This window comes from Lynx rufus, unplaced genomic scaffold (genome assembly GCF_022079265.1).
Source record: "Lynx rufus isolate CCGP_SWC_20201006 ecotype Redwood Valley unplaced genomic scaffold, mLynRuf1.p SCAF_2, whole genome shotgun sequence".
Lineage (NCBI taxonomy): Eukaryota > Metazoa > Chordata > Mammalia > Carnivora > Felidae > Lynx > Lynx rufus.
Genome location: NW_025814834.1, coordinates 71,923,458 through 71,951,242, shown reverse-complemented (window position 1 = coordinate 71,951,242; position 27,785 = coordinate 71,923,458). Strand labels below are relative to the sequence as shown.

At 40.5% G+C, this 27,785-nt stretch overlaps 1 protein-coding gene across 6 annotated transcripts in view; it reads right to left on the bottom strand.

Moving 5' to 3' along the window:
• The window catches only part of RBMS1 (RNA binding motif single stranded interacting protein 1), a 217,409-nt gene that overhangs the window by 118,591 nt on the left and 71,033 nt on the right, over window positions 1-27,785 (bottom strand). For 2 of the 6 annotated variants that reach the window (XM_047083582.1, XM_047083584.1), the window contains exon 1: window positions 11,785-12,183. The exons of the other annotated variants lie outside the window; for them this stretch is intronic. In XM_047083582.1, coding sequence (XP_046939538.1) covers window positions 11,785-11,853 — 69 coding nt within the window. In that variant the 5' untranslated portion in view covers window positions 11,854-12,183. Of the gene's footprint in view, window positions 1-11,784; window positions 12,184-27,785 lie in introns of those variants that run through there. 6 annotated transcript variants of the gene reach the window in all.

Sequence of the window (27,785 nt, the reverse complement as noted above, 5' to 3'; positions counted from 1 at the left end):
TATATATCCATTCTCTCAGGGATTTGGAGTGAACAACTGAAACTGTCCAGGTTCTGTGAAATGAGGACAAGAGGAAATACCTCACAGAGGTGTTGTAGAATAGAGACGATGAAATGTAAAAGTACTCAGCCATAGGTCCAGTGCACAGAGAGTGCCCAATAAATTTAGCCCCTTCCCTTCAGAACTCACATGCTTTGTGAGAAGAAATAATTAGATAGTTCAGATGCTAAGACACTAAATAGAACGAAAGGCAGAGAAAGACATATAGGTGTATCTGGAATGGTGTGTAAAGGCTCCTGGAGGAGAGGTCTTAACAAAGCGGTGATGGTGAGAAAGAGCACTGACAGAGCCAGAAATCCACCTGACTTTCTACTCTGAAGTGAAAAAGAATCTAAGTTTGGACCCAGGAAGGAAGGAAGGAAGGAAGGAAGGAAGGAAGGAAGGAAGGGAGGAAGGAAAAGGAAAGGAAGGAGGGAAGCCGGCCGGCGAGTTGGTCCAAGAAGTGATGGAGTTGGGATCCACACCCATTTCCACCTTTTTTTCTTCAAAAGCAACTCAGATATTCTGAAACAGTTTGACAGTGTATTTTAAAACTTAAGCTGGACTTGTGGTTCAGTTAAAAAAAAATCAGTATTTTATTTTGGTTTGTGGTTCATGGTTCGTTGAAGTCTGTTTGAAATATGATTTGATTTACACAAATATTATAACAGTAGAGATAGGGAGGTATAAACTATACAAGAGCCACATCTGTATAATTATAACCACCTGAGCATTTACTGCCTGCCAGACACATTATCTCATTTAATCCTCCCCGCAGCCCTACAAGGTAACATCCTGAAACTTCTCCACCTTCAAGATCTTGACCCCAGAACATCCTCTCAAATTTCTCCTTCCTTCACTCCAAAGGACTTGTCTTTTTATCTTATTACAACCTGCATGCCCTTCCCTGTTCCCAAAGTTTATTATGTCTTTTCATTTCACCTGTCTCTTTAACCTCCATAACAGTGCTTTCAATTTTTGTACAGATTCACCTTAGCAATGCCAAACCCTCTTTACCCAGATTCTTTTCCCCCATTTATTGCTGGAAAAGGGTCAAAATATCTTGCCAACTCAGACTATTGAACTCCCAGAGGCCCTCACTACAGCTCAGTCATCTTTTTACTTGATTTGAATACTCACCAAATTCCCAAAAGTAATTATTCCAAATCTTGTCATACTCTTTAAGCCTAGAATTACAATCCCTCCCCCACCATCTCTTTTTCAATCTTAACAGATGACCTAGCCTCTTTACTGAAATGTAAGCTTTTTAAAGGACTGAGTTTCACTGTTCTTCCTACTTCTCCTTGACATCCCTAGCATTCCCAACCTCCTCCTTCCAGTTATCATTGACCTGAAACTCACTCAGATCCCTTTCCTTTAAGACTAACCTTGAGTCAATCTTTCTTAAAGATCTATTTCCACCTATTCCCTCTGTTTTCTATTACCTTGCTCTACCCTACATCCATAGTCAGATACTAAGATAACCCTCTCTCAAGGCGGTCTGAAGGGACTCTTTCCTTTGGACACCTAATTTCTCTAAAGACACAGCCTCCTCCCTTATTCACTCCTTAAACCCTCTGGAATGTGCTTTCTACAACCCTCACACCTGCCTTCCCTTCCCTGCCCCACCACACACATACTATTCTATTGAAACTTCTGTTTCAAAGGCTTTCAAAGACCTCCCAATAGATTATTTCCAATAGCCTTTTACTCAGCCTCTGTCTTCCCTGACCTCCAGGAAACCTGTTAACAGAGCTGACCATCTTTTCTTGAAGCTTTGTTCTTCTTGGGCTTTTGTGACACTCTGGATTCCCCCAACATTTCCCGCTACAGAATCTTTGTTTCCCCAGGTCCATCCAGACTCCTCTGGACATACTGTTTCCCCGGAGTGCTTTAACCTATACGCAGTGCTCCACCTCTTAAGTTTCAGGAGGTTCTGAGTATTGTGTCCACAGCTCCAGTTCTACCTGGGGAGGGTAATGTGTGACAGGGTGATGGGCAAACCGAGCTCACTGGCTTTCCTCAGAAAGTTTTAGTGTGGTAGGATGAACATCCTAACCCCTGAAGCACCCTATCCACCCATCTTCCGTACTTCTGTTGAAGTGGTTGAAGTGAGAGATCTTTTAACAAAATGAATGTACTTGCCACGCTATAGATGGTATTGATGACTCCACAGCATAGATGACATGTACCATCAAGGAAAAGATTTGCTGTATAAATGCTGCACTCCAGAGAATGTGGGGGTCTAGTCAAACATGAAAATCCATGCACCCATGTGACACAGCCTCTATACCGACTTTAGGGCAATCCCAGGAGGAGAGTAGTAAAAAAAAAAAAAAAAAAGTTTACAACCATCTCCTTGATGCAAAGTGTGTTCGTACAGTGGTTCACACTGTGGGCGCTATTAGCCCTTGAGGCTGGACGATTCTTCCTTAATGAGACTGACTTGCACACGCAAGGGCCTTTTGCATCCCTGGTGTCTGAGCATTGGAATTTAGCACACCCCTCCCTGTACTTATTTTAACACATAAAAAAATGTAGAAAATCTCTGTATCAGAATGGTGGGGTTCTTCCTTACCACTGAGACCAGAGCAAGCAAGGCTGCAGTGACTTTTCATTTTCCTAATCATCTAAAACTAGAAACCTAGGATCTTTTACTAAGCAACCTCCCATCCAGTCACCAGCCATTCTCGTCAATTTTTGTGTGTACAGTATCTTAAATCCATCCCATCTAATACACCCACACTGCCACTACTCCCTTTTACAACTTTATTTCAACCAGGGCCCCACCTGCTAAACTCAGGCTCTCCCATCCAGCCATTCTAGCAAACTAGACCCTATCCCCCTCTGCCCTCCAACCTGTACCCTGCAGTCTGGCCATCCTGAAATGCTCACTCTTCCCCTAATAAAGCCCATGCTTTCCATCTTCCATCTTTGCTGTAATGTTCCTTCCGCCTGAAATGTCACCGTCCGTGATGTAACCAACGATCCCATCTCCTGAGTTAGAAATTTGGCATCATCTTTAAGTTCTTCTTCTCCTTCCACATGTGGTCATAAAATCTTTTGGAGGACACAGATCCCTTTGGCAAGCTGATGAAAGCTGGGAACCTCTCCCCAGGTTTTACATTTTACATACAATTTTAGGGGCTTTATGTACTCAAATGTCTATAAAATTTGGTTGTTCCTCTTGTCTACAATTTAACTGCCTTCTTCTGGGTCCTCACTATCTCCCATCTATTTTAACAGCTAGCTGACTGGTTTCCCTGCACAGCCTCTCCCCTGATGCAGTGTATCCCCTGTATGCCACCAGCTTACTTCCTACAGAATGATGTCTGTTCCCAAAACCAATTAAGTTAGGTTACATACTCAATAATTATTTAACTCTATGTTTTGGAGTCTGTTAAACTTCCAGTTAAACTAAAGAACATATCCACTCCCTTGGAATTGGTCTGACGCATCTGACCTATAAAACTGAGAACACACAGAGAGAAAGTAAAGACAATGTCATTTCTAGAATCTTTCACTAGGTAGGATTGGTTTGATCATGAATGGTCTTCCAAAATGGCCATTTGGAGGCAGTTGTCCGAAGAGGGAGAGACAGAGAGCTTGTCTTCGAACACAGCTGAAGGAAATTCTACGTGATGAGAATGACATGAAGAAAACAACGTAATGTAATAATCTGAGATAATACAAAACACAAAGCTACATATTTGCGCTCGGCCTGCGTACACAGCACCGAAACAATGAGACTTGAGCAGATGTTGTAAAGTGACCTACCCACTAGCACGGTAAGAACCAGACAAGGCAATACTGCTTTCCTTCTCTCTCTCAGCCCCCACCTCTTCCTTCCTCCCTCAGGCTCCCTCCTCCTCTCACTCTGGAGCCTCGCAGCCTCTACACGGTGCACATCTAAAACTCCCCTGATATACTGAAAATCCCCCTGGGTTACACAGTAACAACAGCTTCTAAAGTGCTGACATTATCTGAACAGTGTATTTCTTACTGAAACCTCATGTTCCATTATAAATTAAAGACGACTGTAAAGAAGCCACACCTCCCACTCCACTGCCCTTTCAAAAAGCTAAAACTAAAAAGGAAGTATGTGATGAAGATAGTCATGAGCATTCATAATAAAATAAATCCAAAGGATTCTGACATAAGTAGTAGAACAGTCTCGTTTTTCACATTTTACGTAGAAGTTAAATGTGGGGGAATCTGCCCCCAAAGCAGCTCTGTTTAAGTGCAACTATAAGTCAAATGAAAACAGAGACGATAATGGTCAATTCCTCAATATTTAGGATAGCTATTTTCTGGAAAAATAATCTAGGATAAGAAATTTCATATATATAGCTACATTTTCCCCTTACTGACTCATGTAGATAAACTGGTGTAGATAAATGTTTTTAAAACATCAGAACATACAAAGCGTATTTTAAGTGTGTTTAAAATAGGAAAATATTGGGGTGCCTGAATGGCTCAGTCAGTTAAGCATCTAACTCTTGACTTCAGCTCAGGTCATGATCTCATGGTTTGTGGGTTTTGAGTCCCACATCGGGCTCTGCACTGATAGTGAAGAGCCTTCTTGGGATTCTCTATCTCCTCTCTGCCTCTCTCTTTCAAAATAAATAAACTTAAAAACAAAAAGAAAGGAGTCAGTTAAAAAAATAAAATAGTTGGGCCCCTGGCTGGCTCAGTCGGTTAAGCATCTGACTTTGGCTCAGGTCATGATCTCGCACCTCGTGAGTTCAAGTCCCGCGTCGGGGTCTGTGCTGACAGCTCAGAGCCTGGAGCCTGCTTCAGATTCTGTGTGTGTCTCTCTCTCTGCCCCTTCCCTGCTCTCTCTCTCCAAAATAAACATTTAAAAAATTACAAATAAAAAAATAAAAATAAATGAAACAGGAAAATACTAAGTTCATAAATATAAAAAAACTATCCATCAGTAAAAGTGATTTCCAAAAAGATGCTATTAATAATTTTCAGTAAAAATAAGAATAGAAATTCATAAAAAATAGGAAAGGACCACATCTCAAGGCTCAGGCACAGAAACAAATAATGCCTATATGCTACTTGCTGAAATTCTCAATGACATCAATTTCTTGGATGTTCACAAGTTTTAGACATGAAAAATAATACAATTTTCTAAGTTTTTTTCATTTTTCATTTATTTTTTTCTTGACAACCAAAGAATTATATATTTATTGTGGGAAGCAAGAAGGACTGGAAGGTTGAAAAAAATGTAAACAATCTCTCAAAATAAGTCACTAGTGATTCTGCCTACCAACAGGAAAATATTTGTTAATATTTTGGCAATTTCCCTCCAGTCCTTTTTTTAAAATTCATTTTTGAGACTGTAGCGTATGTACAATTAACAAATATGAATATAATCTTATACTATAGTGTTTATACTACAGTGTTTTGAAATTCTATATGTTTAAATAAATAAGGTGGAACCAAAACATCATTCTATTTAACTAGGGTACTACTCTGTATCACATCAAGTTTTTCTGTCCCTGATGCCATTTAATAAGTGTTAAATAACAATAGCTATATTGATGCTAAGTGAAATAAGTCAGCAAGAGAAAGACAAATATCATATGATTTCACTCGTGGAATTTAAGATACAAAACAGATGAACATAAAGGAAGCAAAAATAATATAAAAACAGAGAGGGAGACAAACCATAAGACTGTTAAATACAGAGAACTAAAGGTTGCGAGAGGGAAGTGGGGGATGGGCTAAATGGGTGATGGGCATTAAGGAAGACACTTGGGATGAGCACTGGGTGTTATATGTAAGTGATGAATCACTGAATTCTACTTCTGAAATTATTATTTCACTATATGTTAACTAACTTGGGTTTAAATTTAAAAAATAAGCAAGCTTAAAACAAAAACAATAGCTATATTGATTCATTACCTGAACACAGAATTTAGTTTGCTCCATTTAATTTTTCACCTTGTCTTTACTCCAGAAAAAGCTTGCTTTCTTGCTCATGGTATGTCTATCCTATTTCAAAATTTACTAAGCTTTTAGAATGTGTTAAGCAAAGCATTCTCTACAGATGTGAGTTTAAAAACAAACACCCACCAAACACCTACAGACGTCCGAGGACAAAAAAAAAAAATGTTTATTTTTCTGAGTAATGCAGAGATGGCGTCTTTGAAAACCAAATATACAAACAAGACAAAGGAAAGAATTCAGGAAATCATCATGCATATACTAATAATCAAATCTGTTCTCAAATTAAAAGGTAGCAATTCTCACTGATAAAAGTGATCAATGCTTTTTTTTTTCCTTCTCCAATCATATATTTGCATAAATAAAGACATGAAGATTGAAGGCTTTCTCTCCCAAAGAGAAGGCAAACTCTGCTAATAAGAGCACAATACAGAAATAGTTGTTTTAAAATATGGTGGAATGCACTTTTCTACTTTTGTGGTTCCTTCCTTCCTTCTTTCCTTCCTCTCTTTCTTTTTCTTTCCTTCCAGTGGTTAAAGAATCTCATCTTCAAGCTCCAGGTCCTTACCATTTTGGAGGCTATCCCCACTTTCTAAACATAGTCCATTCTTAGAGGCTGTGTCAAGGTCTCCCAGATCACACAGAGCCTCTCAGGACCACCCGCTGTTGCTTGCTCTGTGGGGACATTAATAATAATAGCACCTCCCAGAAGGATTGACAGCAACAACCCTGTGGAATGGGCACTACTCTCTCCTTAACAGAAACAGAGACGTAGACAGGTTAAGGGGAAAGCATTCAAGTGGGAGAGCCAGCACATAAGCCAGGGTCTTTCAATTAGGCTGAGCAACAGTTAAAGAAGTTACAAGGGGAAATCTGCCTTATCATCAGGGTTCAAAGTATAGGCTACGAGACAAAATTTTAGTGGAAAAAGTAGGAATAATAGGGCTTATCATTATGATTTTTTATATTTATACGATTTATATGATATTTTATGAATTTTAGTTGTAAGAAGTCCAGGAGACAGGGTTGCTGGACTGAGCGAATAAAAATACACAATACTACACAATATTTGGGACATACATATACTAAGAAATTATTCATGGTTTACCTGAAATTCAAATTTAACTTGGCATCCTATATGTTATCTTACAACCCTAGAGTAAAGGCCTTTATGAAACAAACAAAAAAACACGAATAAATTACAGAGCTACACTTCCCAAAGCTGAAATCTGGGACGCTCTGTGTGCCACATGTCTTTGGGAGGCCAAGTAAAGGGAAGTGTAGTGGGGCTACAGCTGGGCTTCCTTCTCCTTCTCCTGGTGGCAGACACAGCTTTGATGGCAGAGACCTAGCTTTCACCAACTAGGCCACTGAAATTCACTGCCTCCAAATTCCTGACCCTTCTCTACTTTCTATGGATGTTGTGAAGATTAAATATAGTTGAGGTTGGGAGGGAATATCATCTATATATCTTTAAATACTTATTTTTGGTGGAGTGCTTTGGAAACATATTCTCAGAAACGTGGGAAAGACAGACTCCTCCCCATCCCCCCACGCACACACACCACCAAGAAAGGGCTTGACAAGTATTGCCAATAGATGGGAAGCCCAGTTGACATCAGTCTCTAAAGGGAAGAATGAACGAAAACAAGAGATGTGTTCAAAACCCGAAGTGAACTACAGAAAATGTAGTGAGCTGCCAAAAGGGATGCCCAGCAGAAAAAGTGGGTGATCACAGATGGAGAATTCTGTACTTTTCAAATGGCTATGGATACATGTTTAAAACACAGTTCCTTGATTCATAAATTCTACTGAATCACCAAGACGCTGACATAGCTTAAAAAAAAAAAAAAAAGTGTAGGACCTTACTTATGCACGCCAATTTAATTTTCTGCTACCTTCCCCTAAACTGCCAATCTCTACGGCCTGAGTATGTTTACCTTCTTCTCAAAGCAACAAACCGGGAGTAGCTGAGTGTTCATTTGAATATTTCTTTTTTTTTTTTTAACTTAAGTATTTCTATGCACAACTTTAATCTTCAAACTTAACAAAACCCAATCTACTACACATCGATTGCTGTGAACAGAAAGTGCTTGAAGAGGATTAATCAACAGCTTTGTATGTCATCCTCCAACAAGGCCAAACACTGAATCACTGTTGGATTCTTCACGTGCAGCTACACCCAGTTAATCTTCAAGAAAGCAGCAAACTATGTAAATCTACTTAAACTGGGGAGATAAGCACTTCACTCATCAAAAGTTAGCAACACTTAACAAGTACAGCTATTTGCTGGCAATATCATTTGTAAAGAAAAAGACACACACACAAATTCTTGTGTTCACCCCTCTACCTCAAAGGCCCCAATGCAAATCACTAGGGCATACAGCAAGAAAGGAATTGCTACCTGCCAGTTTGTAAAAGCCAAATTACAGGACATAACTGAGTCAACTACCCCGAGAAGGCAGTTCTAAAGTGGAAGTCACAAAACATGGAGAGAGAAGTGGCTAATAAAAGAATTCAAAGAAAAATCGAAATATTCATTTTCTCTATTTCAAGGCTGTAGCATAAAGCATTTTCTTTTTTTGAAACACAATAAAATAGGTTCACAGCTACAGAGGTCCTGATAAATGTTTTTTGTTTAGACTGTGGGGGCACTTTCATACAGACTGGATATGCTTAAGAAATACTGTGTATCTGAAAGTCATAGGCAACAATAACAGGATGTACACACTTCTCCACCGAGACTTGAATAAACCATCTTTGTCCACATACTGCCTACTGGGTTATCACTTCACTCAAAGCCTCTCACTTTGACCTGAGCCAAGCAGGTGTACTTCTAATGCGCTCCTAGGCCTGCGATGCAGGAAAATCCTGTTTATCCGAGATGATGACAGACATCAGTGCTTTTTGATGCCCTCGATATACAACATGGGGCAGGAGGGAGATGAGCACTGAACTAAAACTGCCTGACTCCTATACATGTCAAATACAAACTTTTTAAAGACATTGTACAGTCTCCACTGAAACAATACTTTGACACAAATGCTGCTTTCAAATATCACGAACCCATCATCCATATCATCCATTCACCTCATTCTTTGCTTCCAACCTCACAACCTCCACCCTTTCCCTTCAAAAAAAAAAAAAAAAAAAAAAAAAAAAAGAGGCAGGAGGAATCCCTAAACTGAACTTTGGAGATGAGAAAGGCAATAGGCAGTGATGCAGATGAGCTCCGTGTGAGTTTCTATTGACATGTGCACATAAGCAGGCAGTTGCAGTGTGGTGGTTTTAAGAGCTTGACTGCCAGGGTCTATCTAAATCCTGCCTTTGGGTTGTCCAGACTGGACAAGCTACTTAAGCTATGCCTCAGTTTTCTTAACTGCAAAGGAGATATTATTACCCACCTCATAGGACTGTCAAGATGACTAAAATTAGTTAATCCACCTAAAGCACTTAACACATTGGCCAGCAGGCAGTGAGGTGCTCAATGATGGTTAGCTACTACTAACATATATGGAAAAAAATGATTTTCATATCATTTTCCAAAGGTGACTTTTAGGTATTCCTCATACTCAATTTTTTCTTTAGGCAAATTATTTGAAATCAGCTATATTTCTAGATTAAAATCAAACCACATTAGACACCTAAAGTTTACCTATTCTTTCATCAGAATGAACAAATTAATGTGAACTGAAAGGTGCAAGCTTAACATCGCAAAATCTTACAAAAAGCATTAATTGCACTTCTCGTTTAGACGAAGCCAGGATGAGATCACAAAGTCACTCATGGTAACCAGGTCCCCACGCTGGAAGTGTGCTTTCCCAGTGAATGGCTAAATACTAACAAAAGAAACCTTTGACTCAAATACCACTGGTACCCGGGGTCTTGTGTCTGTATAATGCCTACACATTCATTTCTTTCTTTGCCTATAGAAAAAAGAAAGTCTGTTTGTTTTTCTGATTCAGTCAGCCCTTTTAGTCTCTGAATCTAAGGAGAGCCCAGTGAAAAGAAGAGCATCTTATCAGCGTGCTCCAGACCAGCAGGCTGTCCCCCTCTACACACAAAACCTCCAGCCCCTCACAGCAAAAGGGCCTCGCCCTCAGAGCCTTTTCCCCATTTCAGAGCTAACACCCCGCCGGGTTTTGACAATAAATAAATGAATACACAAGGCCTTTACATAATTAGCCATCTTTTCAGGTAGAGAGGGGTGGGGGGGGGGAGGGTTCAAGAGAAGAATATTTATTGTGAATTGGCATCATGGGTGAAGCTGATGTAAGTGTGCTAGATCCCAGTACATTTATTTTAAATGAGGCCACACGAAATGAGTTTAGAGATGCCTGGTTTTGAATCTCGACAATTTTAGCATTATACTTCAGACAAATCAGAAATGCACTTTTTTTTTTTCATGAAAAAAAAAGAGAGAGAGCTTTTCTTAAACCAGGTAAAAGTTACATTGACTTGGGCAACCAGGGCATTCAGACAAGGGTGTGTTTACTGCCTTTTCAAGGGAAAGCTAACAAGTAAAAGAACCAAAGACTGGAAAACAATACTTTGTGACACCATAACTGTTTGATCAAATTAGCCCTACTTTGACATGTACTTATGCTAAGACATACCCCCCCACCAAATGACTTTGAGAACAAAAAGGACTAAATATAATCAATAATCCTGTGAATGTCTTTAGGAAAGCCACCAGGCATCACCAGGCATCTGTCATGATCTTAACAGAGCCACGGTCTGGATGGAAGGATAGAGTTCACTTGTATCATTATTGGGATAATAACTTAATTGATTTGTCTCAGTAGCTAAGGATGTAGACAAGAGATTTATTATGGAAGAAAAATATCTGCAATCGTGTTTTTGTTTTCTCAACAAGCCTCTTGCCACTGACCTCTAAATCAGTTTAACCTTTTCTAAACAGACCTGCACATTTTTTACATAATTTAAAGCTAGGTTTTGTTATTGCTGCTGCTGAAAGGCTCTGTGAGATTTATCACAACATGGCTTCAGTAACCTTCTTTTAAAAACAAAGATGAAAAACAAAACAAAAGGCCAAAACTATAAGCTCCCAGCTCCACTCCTATTTCCCGGCAGGGGATTTCGATCTAACCACTAAAGTGCCTTTGGAGTTCAATCTGTTAAAAAATGTATGAAACGGTATTAAAATAGGAAAAGGCATGTGTATGACTCAGGCTTATCCAAGTATCTCTGCAACTAGGATGTCACAGGATTTCCCTGTGCTTCTGAAAACTGAAAACCTTGAGAAAGTGACAGAAGTTCCTGTTTCGTCTTTTTTTTTTTTAATATATATCGGGGGGGGGGGGGGGGACGCGCGCGCGCGCACACACACACACACACACACACACACACACTGGTCTTCCGGGTTTGCTATGAATCAGGCAGGTTCTTTCAGGTTCCGAGTGAAGACTGTTGCAAACCAATGTTACCACTTATTATCGTACTCTTCTACACACAAAGGTTTCAGGGGGGGAAAAAAAACCAAACTTGTTGCAGAGCTGGGAGAAGACCCTGGCCCCGCGCTCTCCGCTCCGGCTGCCTCACCGCCCCTTCCCCTTCCTCCTCGTCCCACCCGGCCCGGCGGAGACGAGGGCATCTCCCCTGCTAAGGTCACCGGCCCGAGCCGTCCCCGCGGGCCGCCTCCTTCGGAAACAAGGTCACCGCCCAGTCCGGTCCCTCCGAGGAGGAGAGCGGTGTCCGGCCGAGCGCTGGCGCCCTTTGTAAAGCCGGGCGGCCGGCCTCGGCGCGGCATCCCGGCCGCCGCCTCACCTGCTTGCGATAGGGCGTCCTGCAGTTGCTGCTGCCCCCGGGGTTGCCGCTGCTGCTGGGGAAGATCATCGCGGCGGGCGCGGGCGGCGGGCGCGGGCGCGGGGCAGCCTCGCCGCGAGGGGGAGGGCGCAGGAGGGGCCGGCCGGGGCCGCGGCCGCTCTGGGAACTCCCTCTCGCCGCGCGGCGGCGGCCGGCGGGGGCTGCAGCTCGGGGCTGACTTCTCCTCCGCCCTCAACCTCCGGACTCGCCTAAAAGTGAGGCGCGACGGCGGCGGCGGCGAGCGAGACTCGGGCAGCTCCGGCGGCCGCCGCCCTGCGTGCCATGGACGGGAGTTCGCGCGCGGAGCTGGCGGCGCCGCGGACTCTCCCGGCGGCAGCGGAGGAGCAGCGCCGCCGCGTCCCCACCTACCGCGGCCTCAACCACCGCCCCGAGAGCGCGCCGGCCGGGGGCGGGGAGGCGGCCGCGCACCGCCTCGCGCCGCGCCCAGGCCCACCCGCGCCTCCCCGCCCGCCCTCTGGGCGCGGCGCCCGCAGCCCCGCCGGCCGATCGGCCCCCACACGCTCCCTCCCGCGCTTGGGGCCGGGGCCGGGGCCGCGCGGCCAGGGTAGCCGCCGGCGCCCCCGCTCCGGTGCAATGGTTGGGTCTGGCTCCCCGCGTGCCGCACATTCCTTGGAGTAGCCACCCCCCTCCTCTTTTCTTTTTTTCCCCTCGGCTCTTTGCCTAAGCACCAGAGGCAGCTTTGCACCCCTGCTCGAAGCCCCTTTTAAGGGTATGGCTTCGGAGAGCACAATGACACCTGGGTAGGAACTGAACCAGTCCCGGGTCTCTCTTTTCTTTCATCCTTCCAAACTACCACCCACCCCCGCCCCCGCCATCTCTCCAAAGGGTGCGGGCAGTCCCTCGTACTTCAACAAACCAGCCTTCCACCAAACCTCTGCAAATCCGCGCTTCCCCAATTCACAACGCTAAAATTTTAGCACGGGAAAACAGGTCTACACTCCCAACCCTCTTAACGCAAATACGCACGGTAAAGTTCTGCCAGAGTTTACAAGCTTACCTTCAAGATGACAATATCAAATAGCAAAAATCACTTAAGGCCAATGGTTTGGTAAGCCTTCCTTTAAACTGGAATAGTGTAATCCTTCTATACGTTAATTACTAGATGCCACACAAACGTGCTCTGAGAGGGCACAGAAACTGTAAAAGAGGGACGGGGTGGGGGTGGGGGTAGTTTCCTTTGTTTCCCTGTTGAAATTATCTAACTCGTCTCAAGATGCCCCTTTTCTTGATCACTTTCGCTTTGGTGTATCAAGCCTAGAACCTGTGCATTGCAGAAGGCTTCTACAGCAAGTCCTACAGGCAGAGCCCGCAGGCTCTGGACAGGCCACTGAAGTAGGCTTGCCATCTGTCACGATGGCCGGTTCAGCTGTATTACAGGGTAGTATCAGGGTGGTATTACAAAGTTCTTCCTGGCCGCTGATCTAACGCCTTGGAAGGGGCCATCTGCCATGAAAATGAAAAATCCTAACTCCTCTAAGAAGTGAAGGCACTCAACTTCTGGCTGCCATAAGGAAAACAAAGTGAGTCTACTAGCAAAGCTGTGGCTACTGAGCCCCACATTGTGTGTAGAGATACTACATTAAGTAAATAAACTTAAAAAATAAAAAAAAAAAAAACTGAGGCCAAAGGTTTTTTCAGCAACAAAGAACTGAAAGTATCTATCTTCAATAACCTGCTGGTGACTTAGCTACCTCCGTACTCCAAGATGCTCCCAATGCTCTCCAGCAGAAGTGATGACTCGCAAGTTTAACCCAATTTAAAACAACCATATACACAAAATACACAGCAGCAGCAAAGGACCTTATTCTAGACACAGTACTAGGTACACCATAGACAAGTAAGAACTTGCTAGATAAAATTCACAGAAACATATCTGTCCTTTTAAAGTGCTTTAAAAAAACAGCACAACTAACATTCAATTGCGTGTTAATATATATGCTAGAACTATTTCCTCCTACTCCATAAGTTTATAATTGTCTCAGCCGCTGCTTTGCTGTCACCTGTAACTAGGACACTTTACTGCAAGTTATTAACCACAGGTATAAAATATAAGGTTTTAGGTAGAACTGTTCAGGTTATAGGTACCTTTTCCTGAGAACTTAATGCCCAGGACCCCAGCAGTTGAGGCAGGTCATCTATGGAAAAAATTCCATGTACAACCTCAGTTGTCATGATTGGTCTCTTAGGAAACCACAATCTAAACCACAAAGAACAGCATAGATTAATTTTTCTATGGCTCTGCTCTAAGGTATTTTTGATGTTGTGCTATTCTAGAATGCTAAGATTTGATTTGAAACCCTGCAGTAGTTTTACAGGGATAAGGCAAAATTTCAAGTGATAACAAACTTTAAATTAGAACACTAAAATATACTTAGAATATTTTATACTAAGTAATTAAAGAATACATTTGTATTCTTATTAAATATAAATAACATTAAAAGGACTGTATTTCTAAGAATGAAAAGGATATCTAAATATCAAAAATACATAGCATCTTATAATGATGAATGGCATACAAGGAGAGACCATTTTTTAAAACGGTGTCTACCAGCCAGGGTTCAAAAGTTTCAGACTTAGGTAGGTACTCTTAACTAAGCAAGGCATTATAAAGAAAGGAGAAGATAGCCCCAAAGACTGTAAAATGTAATGAAGTGATGCTTAAAGCCCAAATGATTCCAATGTAAAAGAAATAACAGATATATGAAACCATGTGTATATACATAATCAGTTATAGATATTTACAAGTGCTTAGTTGTAAATGATTACAGGGATAGATCCTAGTGAGCTTCATCTGGAAAAGTTTATTGACCTTTGAAACAAATATGTTTTAAGACAGACAAATCAAGGAAACATTCCAGAGAAACTGCAAGTTATCATGGGAAGAACATTGGAATCTGTCCTGTAAATGCTCATTCTCCTGAAAGGGAAACTGAGACTTTGCTACAACACCCTCCACCTCCAGCTCAGCTGGTGGGTAAAGTTATGAGAATCTGACCCAGGAGCAGCCAATCCAGAGACAGGCCAGTGACCTATGACATGGCTTGGATTGAAAAAAAGGAGCAGAGCCAATCAGATTCTCACCCTTGGGAATTTGATTCAGAAAACTCCAAAGGCTGAACTAGTGAGGAAAGGGGCAGAAACTGCAACAGCGCCAGGGGGTAGAATTGAGGCGACAAAAAGCCAAAGCCATATGTAAGCCAAGGTTATGAAGCAGCAGAAACTATGAGTAAACAGGAAGCTGACTGGCAGCAAGCAGAGTAAAGCAGATGCCAGGAGCGGGTGAGCACTTGGCCGTGAGATGATGAAGGGAGCAGCAGTCCCTGGAGCTGCTGTGGCTTCCAATAGCCAGCCCCTCCGTGTGTATACTTTAACCCCACCCCCCTTCCTCAGATGGCTTAAGTGAATCTGTATTTCACAATCCAAGGAAGAAAATTTAAACAGCCAGACAGATCTGGCTTCCCATTTCAGCTTCCCACTTACGAGCCACATGGCTTGGGACAAGTTAGTTAACCTCTCTGAGTCCCAGACTCCGAACAGATTGTCTTAAGTATATATACATTATACCAACAAAAGGGCCAAACTCAATAAATGCCTGTTGTTCTTATTGTTTTTCTAGGTTTTATAGTGGTGGTTTGTAGATTTAAGTGGGTGTACTGTATAAATAACTGATGCTTAGCAAGTCTGGCTGACCATCAAAGAGCCGGAGCAAGGGTATATAGCTGGAAAGGACAACAAGTAAAAAGAGCTTTCTTATGACTGTGTATACCACAGACTTCACTTTTAGAGGTTAAAAAAGAAGTGTGGCAAAGCTCTGTTTCAATAGCCGAGGTGCCCTGAAGTTTTTCTCCTACATTTGTTTTTGTCCCATTTCCTTTAAAGAAGTTCTGTATTGGACCAGAACGATTTCTGTATGAATGGGGAGACTGTGAGCCAGCATCAGAGATCACACTCTGTAAGGCAGGAGGAGTCTGCAAATGAGGACAATAAGGATGGAGTCATCCATCAGTAGAACCAGAAGCCTGCAATCTCATGGAAGACATAGGACCTGTGACTTCCAAGCATTTATATAACTAGAATTTGAGAATCTGAATTTAGGAGACATTTGTCCTAAGAAACAATCTGAAAATGTGACTTTCATTTATAAAGCTCTGACAACAACCCTATTAAGTGGGAAGGGTGACTAGGCTCCATTTACAGATGACAGGGGAAAAAGAGTAGGACTGACTGTCCTACCCATAGCTAGTAAGCAGCTAGCAAGTGTTAAAATCTAGATCTGGCTAGGGTTAAAAGACTTCATCCTGTGCTCCTTTAACTCTATAATGCTGTATCTCCACAAAGCCTTATAAGTAATGTTCCAGTTCCCAGGTGAGTACTGGTAACCCCTACAGCACCCGAGTTGCTCTACACTAATAATGCAAGGCATTAAGTGGTAAGTACCAGCCAAGTGGTCTAGACAAGTATGTGCTATGGGAGTCCGCCAGAGAGAAAGATCAATACAGGATACATAACATGGGTGTGGGAAGCTCAGATGTATAAATGTTTTGTTTGAGGGACATTTAGAAAGAAGCACTATGCAGATGGTCTGAAAAACAGAACTTGAGACAAACAGCTTGTATGAGAGAGGATGCAGATTTGGGGCAATCGCTGCTGAAATCATTGCTAATCGATGAACTCCCTGAAGGGAGCAGATGACAAATGATCAAAAGGCCAGGGAACCCCCTCATTCCAACACGCACATTACTGAGCCCCACAGCAGAGAGGAGCCTTTGAATGAAATTACTACAAAGAAAGTATAGTGAAGAAGCTAAGCTTTGCAAGAAATAAAAAAATGGGGACAGAGAAGATGTCCAATGAGGTAAGAAAGAACACCTCTATCAACAAAAGAATAGATTTATAATAGATTCTATCCCTATATCACTGCTTAAAGCACTCCAGGCACCTTTTTTTATTTGGATCACATTAAAAACAGAAAGGAATTGAGGGAAAATTCACCCAACATTATTTCAAATTACAATCTTTAATGAATAAAATATAACCACATGGTATTGGTTAGCATAAGCAGTTCACACTAAAAAATTATTTACATTTGAGAGTCTCTAGGTTTAAAAGCTCACAAAGCCTCTGGCTCCCAGCAAAAGAGAAAAAAAAAAAAAAAGAAAGAAAAAATATGAGGTCAGCAGATTCTTTAAATTTCTTTTCTTTCCTCGTACAAAATGGAGTTGATAAAGTACCCAATTTCTAAAGTAGCTGCAATATTTTCTATAATTTACTATTTTGCTTTTTAAAAACCTATGATTCTTATTCTAGATTTAAAGCCTCCCTAGACATACCTAAAATCATATGTATATAAAAATGAAACCACTCTAATAAAATAAAACTATAGCTCTACAGCTATAATCCTAGAAGGTATACAGAACAACATAAACATAGCCTGATGAGTCTGACCACAAGCAATAACCTGACGATTCTTAAATCTGTTCTGGGGAACAAAACAGAACAGTCCTTGCCCTACTACTGCTTCTCTGCATGGGCTAATAAATAATAGCTGTCATTTATTGAGTGACTACTATATTCCAGGCACTCTCTCAGCATGTCCTCTGCCCCATCTCTCTGTAACACACACGCAAACACACACACACACACACACACACACACACACACACACACACACACACACAGAATCATGAAGAAAGAATAATTATCCCACTTTACTGAAGAAAAAATGGAAGTACTGAAGCTTAGAGGTTTAAGTAACTTTCCCAAGGCCACAGATCCAAAACGTAATGGAACTGAGGTTTGAACTCTGGTTTCTTTGACTCCAAAGTCCTCTGCCTTCAACAATACTAATGATGGTTATTAGCTAAGGATCAAGTGCAAACCCCATACGGGAAAACTTAAGAGCCCACACCTCAGCGTATATTGAGGCTTCCGCAATTACCATCTATGTGACCTTGTGCAAGTCACTTAAAAAAAGCTATGGAAAAGCATAAGAGACTCTTAAAAACTGAGAACAAACGGAGGGTTGATGGGGGGTAGGAGGGAAGGGAGGGTGGGTGATGGGTATTGAGGAGGGCACCTTTTGGGATGAGCACTGGGTGTTGTATGGAAACCAATTTGACAATAAATTTCATATATTGAAAATAAATTTAAAAATAAGTAAATAAATAAATAAAATATAAAAAAGGCTATGGAGGGGCGCCTGGGTGGGCTCAGTCAGTTAAGTGTCTGACTCCTTATTTCGGCTCAGGTCATGATATCTGGGTTTGTGACTTCAAGCCCTGAGACCCGTGTTGGGCTCTGTGCTGACAGTGCAGAGCCCACGGGGAATTCTCTCTCTCTTCTTCTCTCTCTGCCCTCCCCTGCACGTGCATGCTTTCTCTCTCTCAAAATAAATAAATAAACTTTAAAAAAAGGCTATGGAATAATGTTGAGTTTTCATTCAGTTAAATATGTAGGCAAGCTTTTCAGTATTAGAATATACAGTAAATGGTACAGATACATACTCTGACATAAACTAGCTCCTAAACCTCTTTTAACTGACGATTACTGGGGCACCTGGGTGGCTCAGTCAGTTAAGCGGCCGACTTCAGCTCAGGTCATGGTCTCGTGGTCTGTGGGTTCGAGCCCCACATCGGGCTCTGTGCTGACAGCTCAGAGCCTGGAGCCTGCTTCAGATTCTGTGTCTCCCTCTCTCTCTGTCCCTCACCCCCAGTCTCTCTCTCAAAAACAAACATTAAAAAAATCAAACTGATGGTTACTAAGATGTAACTCCTCTCTTGAACCAGTTTTATTTTCTGGGATAGTTGGTAGGAAGGAGTTGGAAGAGATACAGGAAGAACTATCTTCCAGAAGCTAGGATGGTATTTAGGTGGAAGGTACTTCCAGAAACCTGCACTGGAACTGAAAACAAACTTTCCCTTGAAAAGTAGTGGGAGACAATATTAGTGATTAGTTTCATTGTGGGATTCATAGATGCTTCTAGGTCAACTAAAATCCTCATCACCATTTAGGACCTTCCTCTCTACGAAGAAACATCCTGCAAATCTGAAGCAAATCGTACATTAAAAAACTTTTGGATATAATCTGTTCATAAATTAGTTACTGCCTTGCTCTTATAGAATAGTTTAAAAATTCAAAGCTTACTCATATTTCAGGAATAATGGTTCTCTGTCAGTTAGATTTCTTTCCAAAGTTTTTCTATAAAAATAGGTATATGGGTGGGGGGGGTGCGCCTAGGTGGCTCAGTTGGTTAAGCATCTGACTTTGCCTCAGGTCATGATCTCACGGTTCGGTTCGGTTCATGAGCTGGGAGTCCTGCATTGGGCTGCCCCTCTCTCTCTGCCCCTCCCCCAAGTGCGCACGTGCTCTCTCTCTCTCTCTTTCAAAAATAAACATTTAAAAGTTTCTTTAAAAAAACAGGTATATGGGTTCTTATTCTTTTCAAAAAAAAATACAATCTGGGACAGGGGAAGGTTATACAAATTAAAAATTAAGGATTTTTGTTTTATTTTGTACTACATTGAATTTGCATCAAATTCTATAACTAAATAAAGGAGAGTCAACTATTTGGAAAACCAGGACAAAGAGCTCTGTTCATTTACTGTGGATTACTGTTTTCCTAAATTACCTGGATGGATGCCTCAATCCTCTATATTCTTGCACTGTGGAAATGTAGAATTGGGGCTATTATTCTCCATTCTATAGCAAGCCTATAAGAAAACAAGTGTTTGTTTTCACAATACTTCAATTCAATGAACTGTCCATGAATTATAGTAAAACATACAAATTATGAAGGATATTAGATGATCTCTGAAGTTACAGTTTTCCTAAAGAGATGTAAGTTAACATAATCATTTACTGTATGTCAGCAAACTATGGTCAAGGCAAAGCGCTGAGGCAAGGAAGGGAGAAGCTTCTATGCTGTGGAAACAGCAATCACATCCACCTCTTGCTACTTGGGAAGAGACAGAAAGGACTTAGGGTATCAACAGAATTTGTAGAAGTAGGGCCAAAAAAAATCTCTAAAATAATGAAAAACAAAGTTTGAACCTGGAATGACCATATCCTTTCCATAAGTAAAAATCAACTGCTGAAATGACAACGTGGAGAGTACAGAGTGAACAACTGTACATGGGACAAACAAAATCCTTATGTAAGCTCAGATTCACAAAAGGTTATCCTAAGACTTCCCCAAGTGTCTGGGGGACATAACCAATGTTCATCCAAAACCTGGGATCCATAGCGCAAAAGAGGTTTTCAAGCCTTTAAAACACAGAAGAAAAAAACCCAATGAAACAATTTCCTTTCTCCTCTGTTGCTAAGATTACCATTAAACTATGTCTAGAGGATGAGAGGACAATTAATTATGTCCAAATAGAGATGCTGAAAAGCTTTTCATTCTCCACTGAATTATAAATGTAAAGGTTCAAATAAGAAAATAAAGAATTAGAAATGAATTTCTATTCAGTTGAATGTGTACGATGGCAAACTTTTCAACATTACAGTATTTCGTTAAAAGTTCTGGAATGGGCTACATACAGAGCTTATAAAAATTCCCCACCCTAATTGTCCTTAAGAATGACTAGTTCTGGGTTATCTAATACATGGGGCAAACTGATGACAAACCTGTCACAAATTGATACTCCCCAAGCGAAGAGAAGGCGAATGAGGAAATTCTGATGTTGTCAGGACAATATGACTGATCATGACATCAGCAATTCCTAATTCCAAACTATAAAGAACACTCCCAGAATGCTGACAACATATTAAATGGATCCTCCCAGAACCACCCTCCTTTCAGCTTCCCACCTAATACTTGATCTCATGGCAAATACGATAATGTTTCAACTAAAGGATTATTAATTGTTAAAATCATGTTAGATTCTTCTAAGCTGGAGGAAGCAGATAACTTCTGAAGACATTCTGCAAATTCGTTTTATATATATATGTGTATATATATATATATATATACACATATATATGTATATATATATATACACACACACACAATGTATATAATATTTTATATATGTATAAATATATTTAACACTTAAAGAAAAAATGAATATATAAAAATGTTACAATTTACAAAATGCTTTACTGTATGTAACCATATTAAAATCTCAGGGAAGGAGGCAGGGCAGGCATTCTCTACTTTTTTTGAACAGGTGACACAGCCTCAACTAGGTTAAACAACATGCCCAAGCTCATGAAGCCCGGAAATGTAGAATCTCAAGGTAGGAAAGGATTATTAAGGGTCAGTCCCTGTGCCTGGCATATAATAATCATTCAATAAATATTGCAATAATGGAAGGAATTCTACGGTCTCTTCTTGGACATCCTGACCAATAATAAACTCATTCCATCTACTCATATTTAGCCGTATCTATTACAAAGTTCTATGTTTCATGGCCTCCAAATCTGAACCTACCCCAGGACTATGTCTTCTATAAGATGGTATAGTGTTTTTTCTCTGTATTCCACACTTCCCTACCCATAAAAGTGAGGGCAGAGTCATCTTACTTTAAGCTTTAAAAGTCTTATAAGATGACTTAAAGAGTCTGTAAATTTCTGATGAGTTTCTTAACCCACTGTCCTGTATATAGTAGGTTTTGTTGGAGTCATGAATGGATGAAGCAAGTCAGCCTTCTTATACACACACATACACAAGTAGCAGAAATAATGATTTTCAACCATTTTTCAAAACCATGATTATCTGAAGTTAGAAAGAGCTGAATGTGAAAAAGGGAGTGATCAAATCTTCAAAAAAAATTTTTTTAATGTTTACTTATTTGGAGGGGGTGGGGCAGAGACGGAGACACAGAATCTGAAACAGGCTCCAGGCTCTGAGCTGTCAGCACAGAGACTGACACAGGACTGCAACTCATGAACCATGAAATCATGACCTGAGCCGAAGTCAGATTCTTAACCAACTAGCTAGCTACCCAGGTGCCCCTGGAGTGATCAAATCTTAAAGAATAAGTTTTATATGGGCACCTGGGTGGCGCAGTCAGTTAAGCATCCAATTCTTGATTTCGGCTCAGGTCATGATCTTACGGTTCATGGGATTGAGCCCCGTGTTGGGCTCTATGCTGATTGTGCTATGCCTGCTTGGGATTCTCTTTCTCCTCTCTCTCTCCCCATCACCCACTGTCTCTCTTTCTCTCTAAATAAACATTTTTTAAAAAGAATAAGCTTTACAAATTATGATTAAACACGATGAATTTTCATCCTAATTTTTAGATCACTTGGGATTATAAAAGGGGTTGTAATAAATGATGCATTTTGCATTTGTGTGTGACTTATTAAGGAAGTAGAAGTCCATAACCAAATGGTTTCTTTTGACCTAAACTGTTACTGTCAGAATAAATCTTCTTGCTTTACTTCTTGGGGAAGAGAAAGGTCCTACTCATCTCTCTCAGATCAGTGTCCTCGAAATACTTGGATATAAACAGTATAGCGTGCAATCTAAGATGCAACTGATTGTAAGATGCTTGATAATTACATGTCAACATTTGAAAAAAAATGGACAACAGTAATTATAAGACATCATAAATTATAAGATGGATCCTGACTTCAGAGACGTTGAAATGTGAAAAAGGCGAGTCTTAGACTCTGTAGAGATGGCATACAGGTACATGAACACAATGCATGCGCATGTTCTTTTTATTCATAGCCTAGACTGGAGAAATCTATTTTTTCAAACACTCATTTTTAACCTTCATAAGAACACAGAGCTACTAAGAGGTTACAAGTCAATGACGAACAGACTCCGTTCTTCCAAGGCGATCTGACAGTATGTCTTACAAGCGGTGAGCAGTCTCCCAGTGTCAGATTGAGAAACTTTACCCTTATCTCACAAAGGCATCCATTACAAAAGAACAAACTCAACTGTCTGCTCCTCTCGTCAGCCATCTCCCTACAATCATTTCAAATTACGCCCACAGTGTTTTATACCGTGCATTTATGTAATAAGAAAGGGTAAATGGAGATGAACCTCAATCTGTAGATATGTACCAGATTTCTCCATTCCACACTTCTTGCTATTGGTGGTGCTTTAGAGTTGTCAGTTGCAAACAGGACTTCAGACCATTCATCCTGGACTGTTACGTCTCTATCAGGTTTTACTCACACAGATGTATACAGAGACATACACACACATTCCCAAGATTAGGCATCAGTACAGTTTTGGCACACGGCATCAATTCGAACCTACATGTCTTACAAATGGATTTCCATCTTTTTGCAGGACCTGGAGTGCCAGTTCTCAGTCTTCTTTGGGTTTCAGAAAAGTAATTTTATGTGAATCAGGTAAGTCAAATATAAAAAGACATATATTTAAAATGGTTGTCATAATCCTTAAAATTGATATGAAATTACAACATGAATTGAAAACAATAACTTAGCAGATAAGATGACCCAATTTTAGAAAAATGTCCAAATGGTTTACTCGGAGCAATGACTACTAGTAGATGCTACTATCTGATTTCGTATGTGTTCAGGAAGTGACTAGTCACCTTGTATTTCCTTTTTCCTTATGCAGCTTTCCTTTTAGTCATTTCACTGCTGGTGTGAAGATAAAGCCAAAATGAAAAAGTGAGACAAACTGGTCAGTCTATTATTTGTCTCCAGGTTAAACTAACCTATTGTCTGGGCCAACCTACAGTCTCCATAAGCTTGGGAACCACCTATGAATTTCACTTATCTGTAATGTTTCCCTTGTAGTAAGAGAAAACTGTAATTGATTTCACAATGAAAATCATCTTATAGGAATTATTAACACATCAAACTGCTAATATATCCTAAGCCCCTAATTCGGGGCCTAGAACATATCAGGCATTCAAATATTGGTTCAATGAGCGTATGAATGAATGAATGAATGAATGAATGAATAATGTCTTCAAATGCAGGTAAGTCCTATTCGAACAGACACTATAATTTCATAAAAGTCCAACCACCTTATAATTTTGAGACATGTTAATTCAATGACAAATTATAAATTCTAATTTATCAGCCAAACTTCTTAAGTATTAGAGAATATCATTCCAGGATCTGTAATTCATGATCTCTTGAGTGATTTGAAAATATATGCTATTTTAGGGCCTCTTTAAAGAAGACTTAGAATTAACTTAAGCAATACTGAGAAGTATATCAGGTTACAAAATATTGCAACTCACTGAAGAAACTGATTTCCCCTGTTTCTACATCTCTCTGCCCCCTTTATTTAAAAACTCATAATTTAAGTTTTTGATGATTACCAAATTTTTTAAAAAATTTTATTTTACTGTCTATTTTTTAGAGAGAGAGAGACAGAGACAGAGACAGAGAGAGACAAAGCACAAGTGGGGGAGGGGCAGAGAAAGAGGGAGATACAGAATCTGAAACAAGCTCCAGCTCTGAGCTGTCAGCACAGAGACTGACGTGGGGCTCGAACTCACAAACTATAAGATCATGACCTGAGCCCAAGTCGGACGCTTAACTGACTGAGCCACCCAGGCACCCCTGATTACCAATTTTTTTTTAAAAGTAGGTGTACAGGCTCTTATAATGGAATATCATGTGATTCTTTTCATTGTGTCACACAGCATTTTTAATAGTTCTATCAGTACATAAGAATGGACAAATTGTTAATTGTTGAAGCTAATGTTTCTACTTTAAAGTAGGTTTGAAAATTCCCATAACCAGAGTATTTTTGGGTGATATCAGTGTATTAAAAGCCTGTGAGGTTGATTTTCAGAGGATCCAGAAACCAAAGCAAATGGATTTTGGGGGCTCCAACACCCTAGAAAGGACTTTTAAATAACTATTTTATCCACCCATTTTACCCTTTCCTCCATGAATCGCTCCTAAAAAAGAAAAAACATTCAAAAGTTGAGATATGAGACTAAATCTAGATGGTACAGAGGTAATACTGAATCTGTTAGAAAAATACTACAAATCCAAGTGATTAAACAGGTAAGATTCAGCCAGTTTCTACACTTGACGGTGAGAACCCATGATTTCTAAATTAGCAGCATTTCTTCGGTTCTTACTGACTCTTCTTTTTTTGTATCTTTTATCTATTAGTTTCCTCAAGCTAGAAATGCTGGGATGTCTTCTGTTTCTCCCCCTGACTGGTCCCTATTAATTCCAAATTGTTACATATATTACTTCCAAATATCTTCTTTATGACCCCTCTGGTCCTCTCTTTCTACTTCCTAAAATCTCCACATCCAATGCAAATTTCTGAATATCACTTATAAAGCACTCTACTTCCAACTCCTCTCCGCCTTTACCTCTCTTCCAATGACTGTTTGTGTTTTGGCTGCCCACGAACTCACTCTGTTCTGGTTCTGAGTTTTGCCAGGAAATAGCCTCTGTTTTTCCATCAGCCAAACCACATTCATCCCTCCCTGTTTACTCTGTTGAAATCACAGCTCATGGTTCACCCCCTCTGAGTTTTTCCTACTCTCATTTATTTTCCAAGATCTCTCACTATATTTTCTAACGACCGTAGTAATGCCTGAATTAGGTCAACTTAGTGTCTTTACATTATAAACTCCTCAGCTGATGAAACTATGGCCAAGATGTGCCATGTCCTCTCCACTATTTACTATACTGAAAGGCATTTTCGGAGAGCTCAGCAAGTCCTTACTGACCTGGCTTCACCATAAGTCAGCTGTTCTCAGCGTCTTTTCTAGTCCAGCACACCTGAAGAATGCTATATATACTCCCATCAGTCACTGTGTCTTACTCTGCACAATTCAGAGTCAGAAATGATGAGGACACACACTCCCATCCTTATCTGAACAGCATTGTTATAAAGAATGAAACAGAGAGTGGTTACAGGAACCCAGAAAAGATAACCATGTAACTTCAGCACTCCTGTGCTCATGTGCATGCATTCTCTTACTCTCTCTCTTTATTCCCCTCCCTCCCTCTCTGCCTCTCTACCTCCCCCGCTTTGTGTCTGTCTGTCTCTGTTTCTCTCTACATACACATGATATATAACAGATGTATCTATGTACAAATATAACAATACATATAGCAATTTATATAGATATATAAATATCAATATAATAGATACACCTATAACATACTATACATATAAAGTTTTGCTATGAAGAGAAAGAAGCCTTCCTATAAAGTGTATGAAAATTACAGCCTCTTGACCTAAGAAGGCTTAGAGATGGCTGTTTTCTCAAGCGAGCTTGTATTTATTAAAACCCAAAATGGTACCAAAATATGTTTTAGAATGATTAGAGCAGCTGGGAAGGACTTTCCCCTGATGACACAATTTTCCTTGAAACTCCAGTGGCTGATTCCTCTGACTTCCCACACCAAGAGGCACCTGCCTCTTCCTTGCTCCTCTTCAATGCAAAACAGCACAGCCCTCAAAATGCACTCCATCTCCACCTATCACCTATAGGTTGCCATTGCCACTTATAATATGGAGTAGTGGACAGGCATTCACTTTCAATAAAAATTACCACGTTCAAAAGATCATTCTACCACTTGCTAGTTTAGCAATCTTCATCTCAATCTAACTGTAAAAAGGGAAAAGATAACAGTATCTCCTTTACAGTTTTGGGGAGAAGCAAGTAAGACACATCAGTTTGTTAAATTACAAAGACTAGTTATCATTTACTTACCTTCAGAGAATTTAGCACATAACTAAGAGCTTTTTGTAGGTGATACCACATCCTCTAAAACCCCAACCTCACAGATCCTTGAACTCCACTCCAGCCACACCTGCCTATCCACTTTGCCTCAAGGACTAATGTCATTGCATGGCATCAAGGTCTGAAATTACCATTCCTCCATCTATCCTGTACTCTTAATAGAAAAATAATGGTATTAGATAACACTGTTTGAGTGCACAATGTGCCAAACATTGTTATTAGTATTTTACAGGCATTGTTTCTTTACTGTCCATAACACCTGTATTTTTTAAATCCCAGATGTAGAAACTTCAGCTTCCTCTTCATTCTGTTTATGCTCCCATTCCTCTGCTTTATCATGTCACTCCTGTCACCAACAGCACCCTTCCCCACACTTCACGTACTTCCAACCAATCTAGATCCCCAAATCAGGTATCCCAAGTTTGTTATTTCTAGTACCCAGTATCCACAGCCCTTTTAATCTTTCAGATGAACACTAACCATCAGATTTTTCTATTCCTTCTCCTGAGTTGCTAACAACTACAAATCATAACTACGCCTATAGGCTTCATTAATAATTCACTAGCATTCATTTTACTCATTTCCAAGGGGCTCCCTACCCCTTCTCACAGAGAATGAATCCCAAACCTTTTCTTTCTTTCCCTCAAACTCTCAATCTCACTCTTCATTGCCAAATGATAAGGTAGAGATCATTTAACATTATTTGCGTGAACTTCCCTCGTTCCTTCTCCAGTGTGCGTGCATGTGTGTGTGTGTGTGTGTGTGTGTCCTTGATTTCAAATGAATTTCCTTATTACCTGCTCTCCCCATCACCCTCACCTGTCTCTCCAACTCAATTTCTGTAATGGTTTGCCCTTTCTTTCTTTCTTTCTTTCTTTAATTTTTGGGGGGCTACTTCATGTTTATTTCACTATAAAAGTAATACATTAATATATTTTTCTTTTAGAAAGAAGAACAGCGCATGCAATGGCTTCTTTTCCCTGTAAAGTAACTTGCTTGTGCCTTCTTTACCTTAAAAGAAGAGAAATGCTTCCTTGGTTAAGCTGTTTTATTCCTTCTCTCCTTCATTGCCAGAGTTCTCTGAAGACTGTTCATCAGTGGATGTTTGTTTGTTTTCATTTCCCATTCTAGTTACAGACTACGGTAATTTGGCTCATGCCCCCCACTACTCACCCACCATCACCTCTTCATCCTCTTATCCAACGTGATTTAGTTCTGTCACCCATCTTCAAGGAATTCCAAGATGTCACCCCTTTTGGTCATCCTCCTTGGTCCTATCTG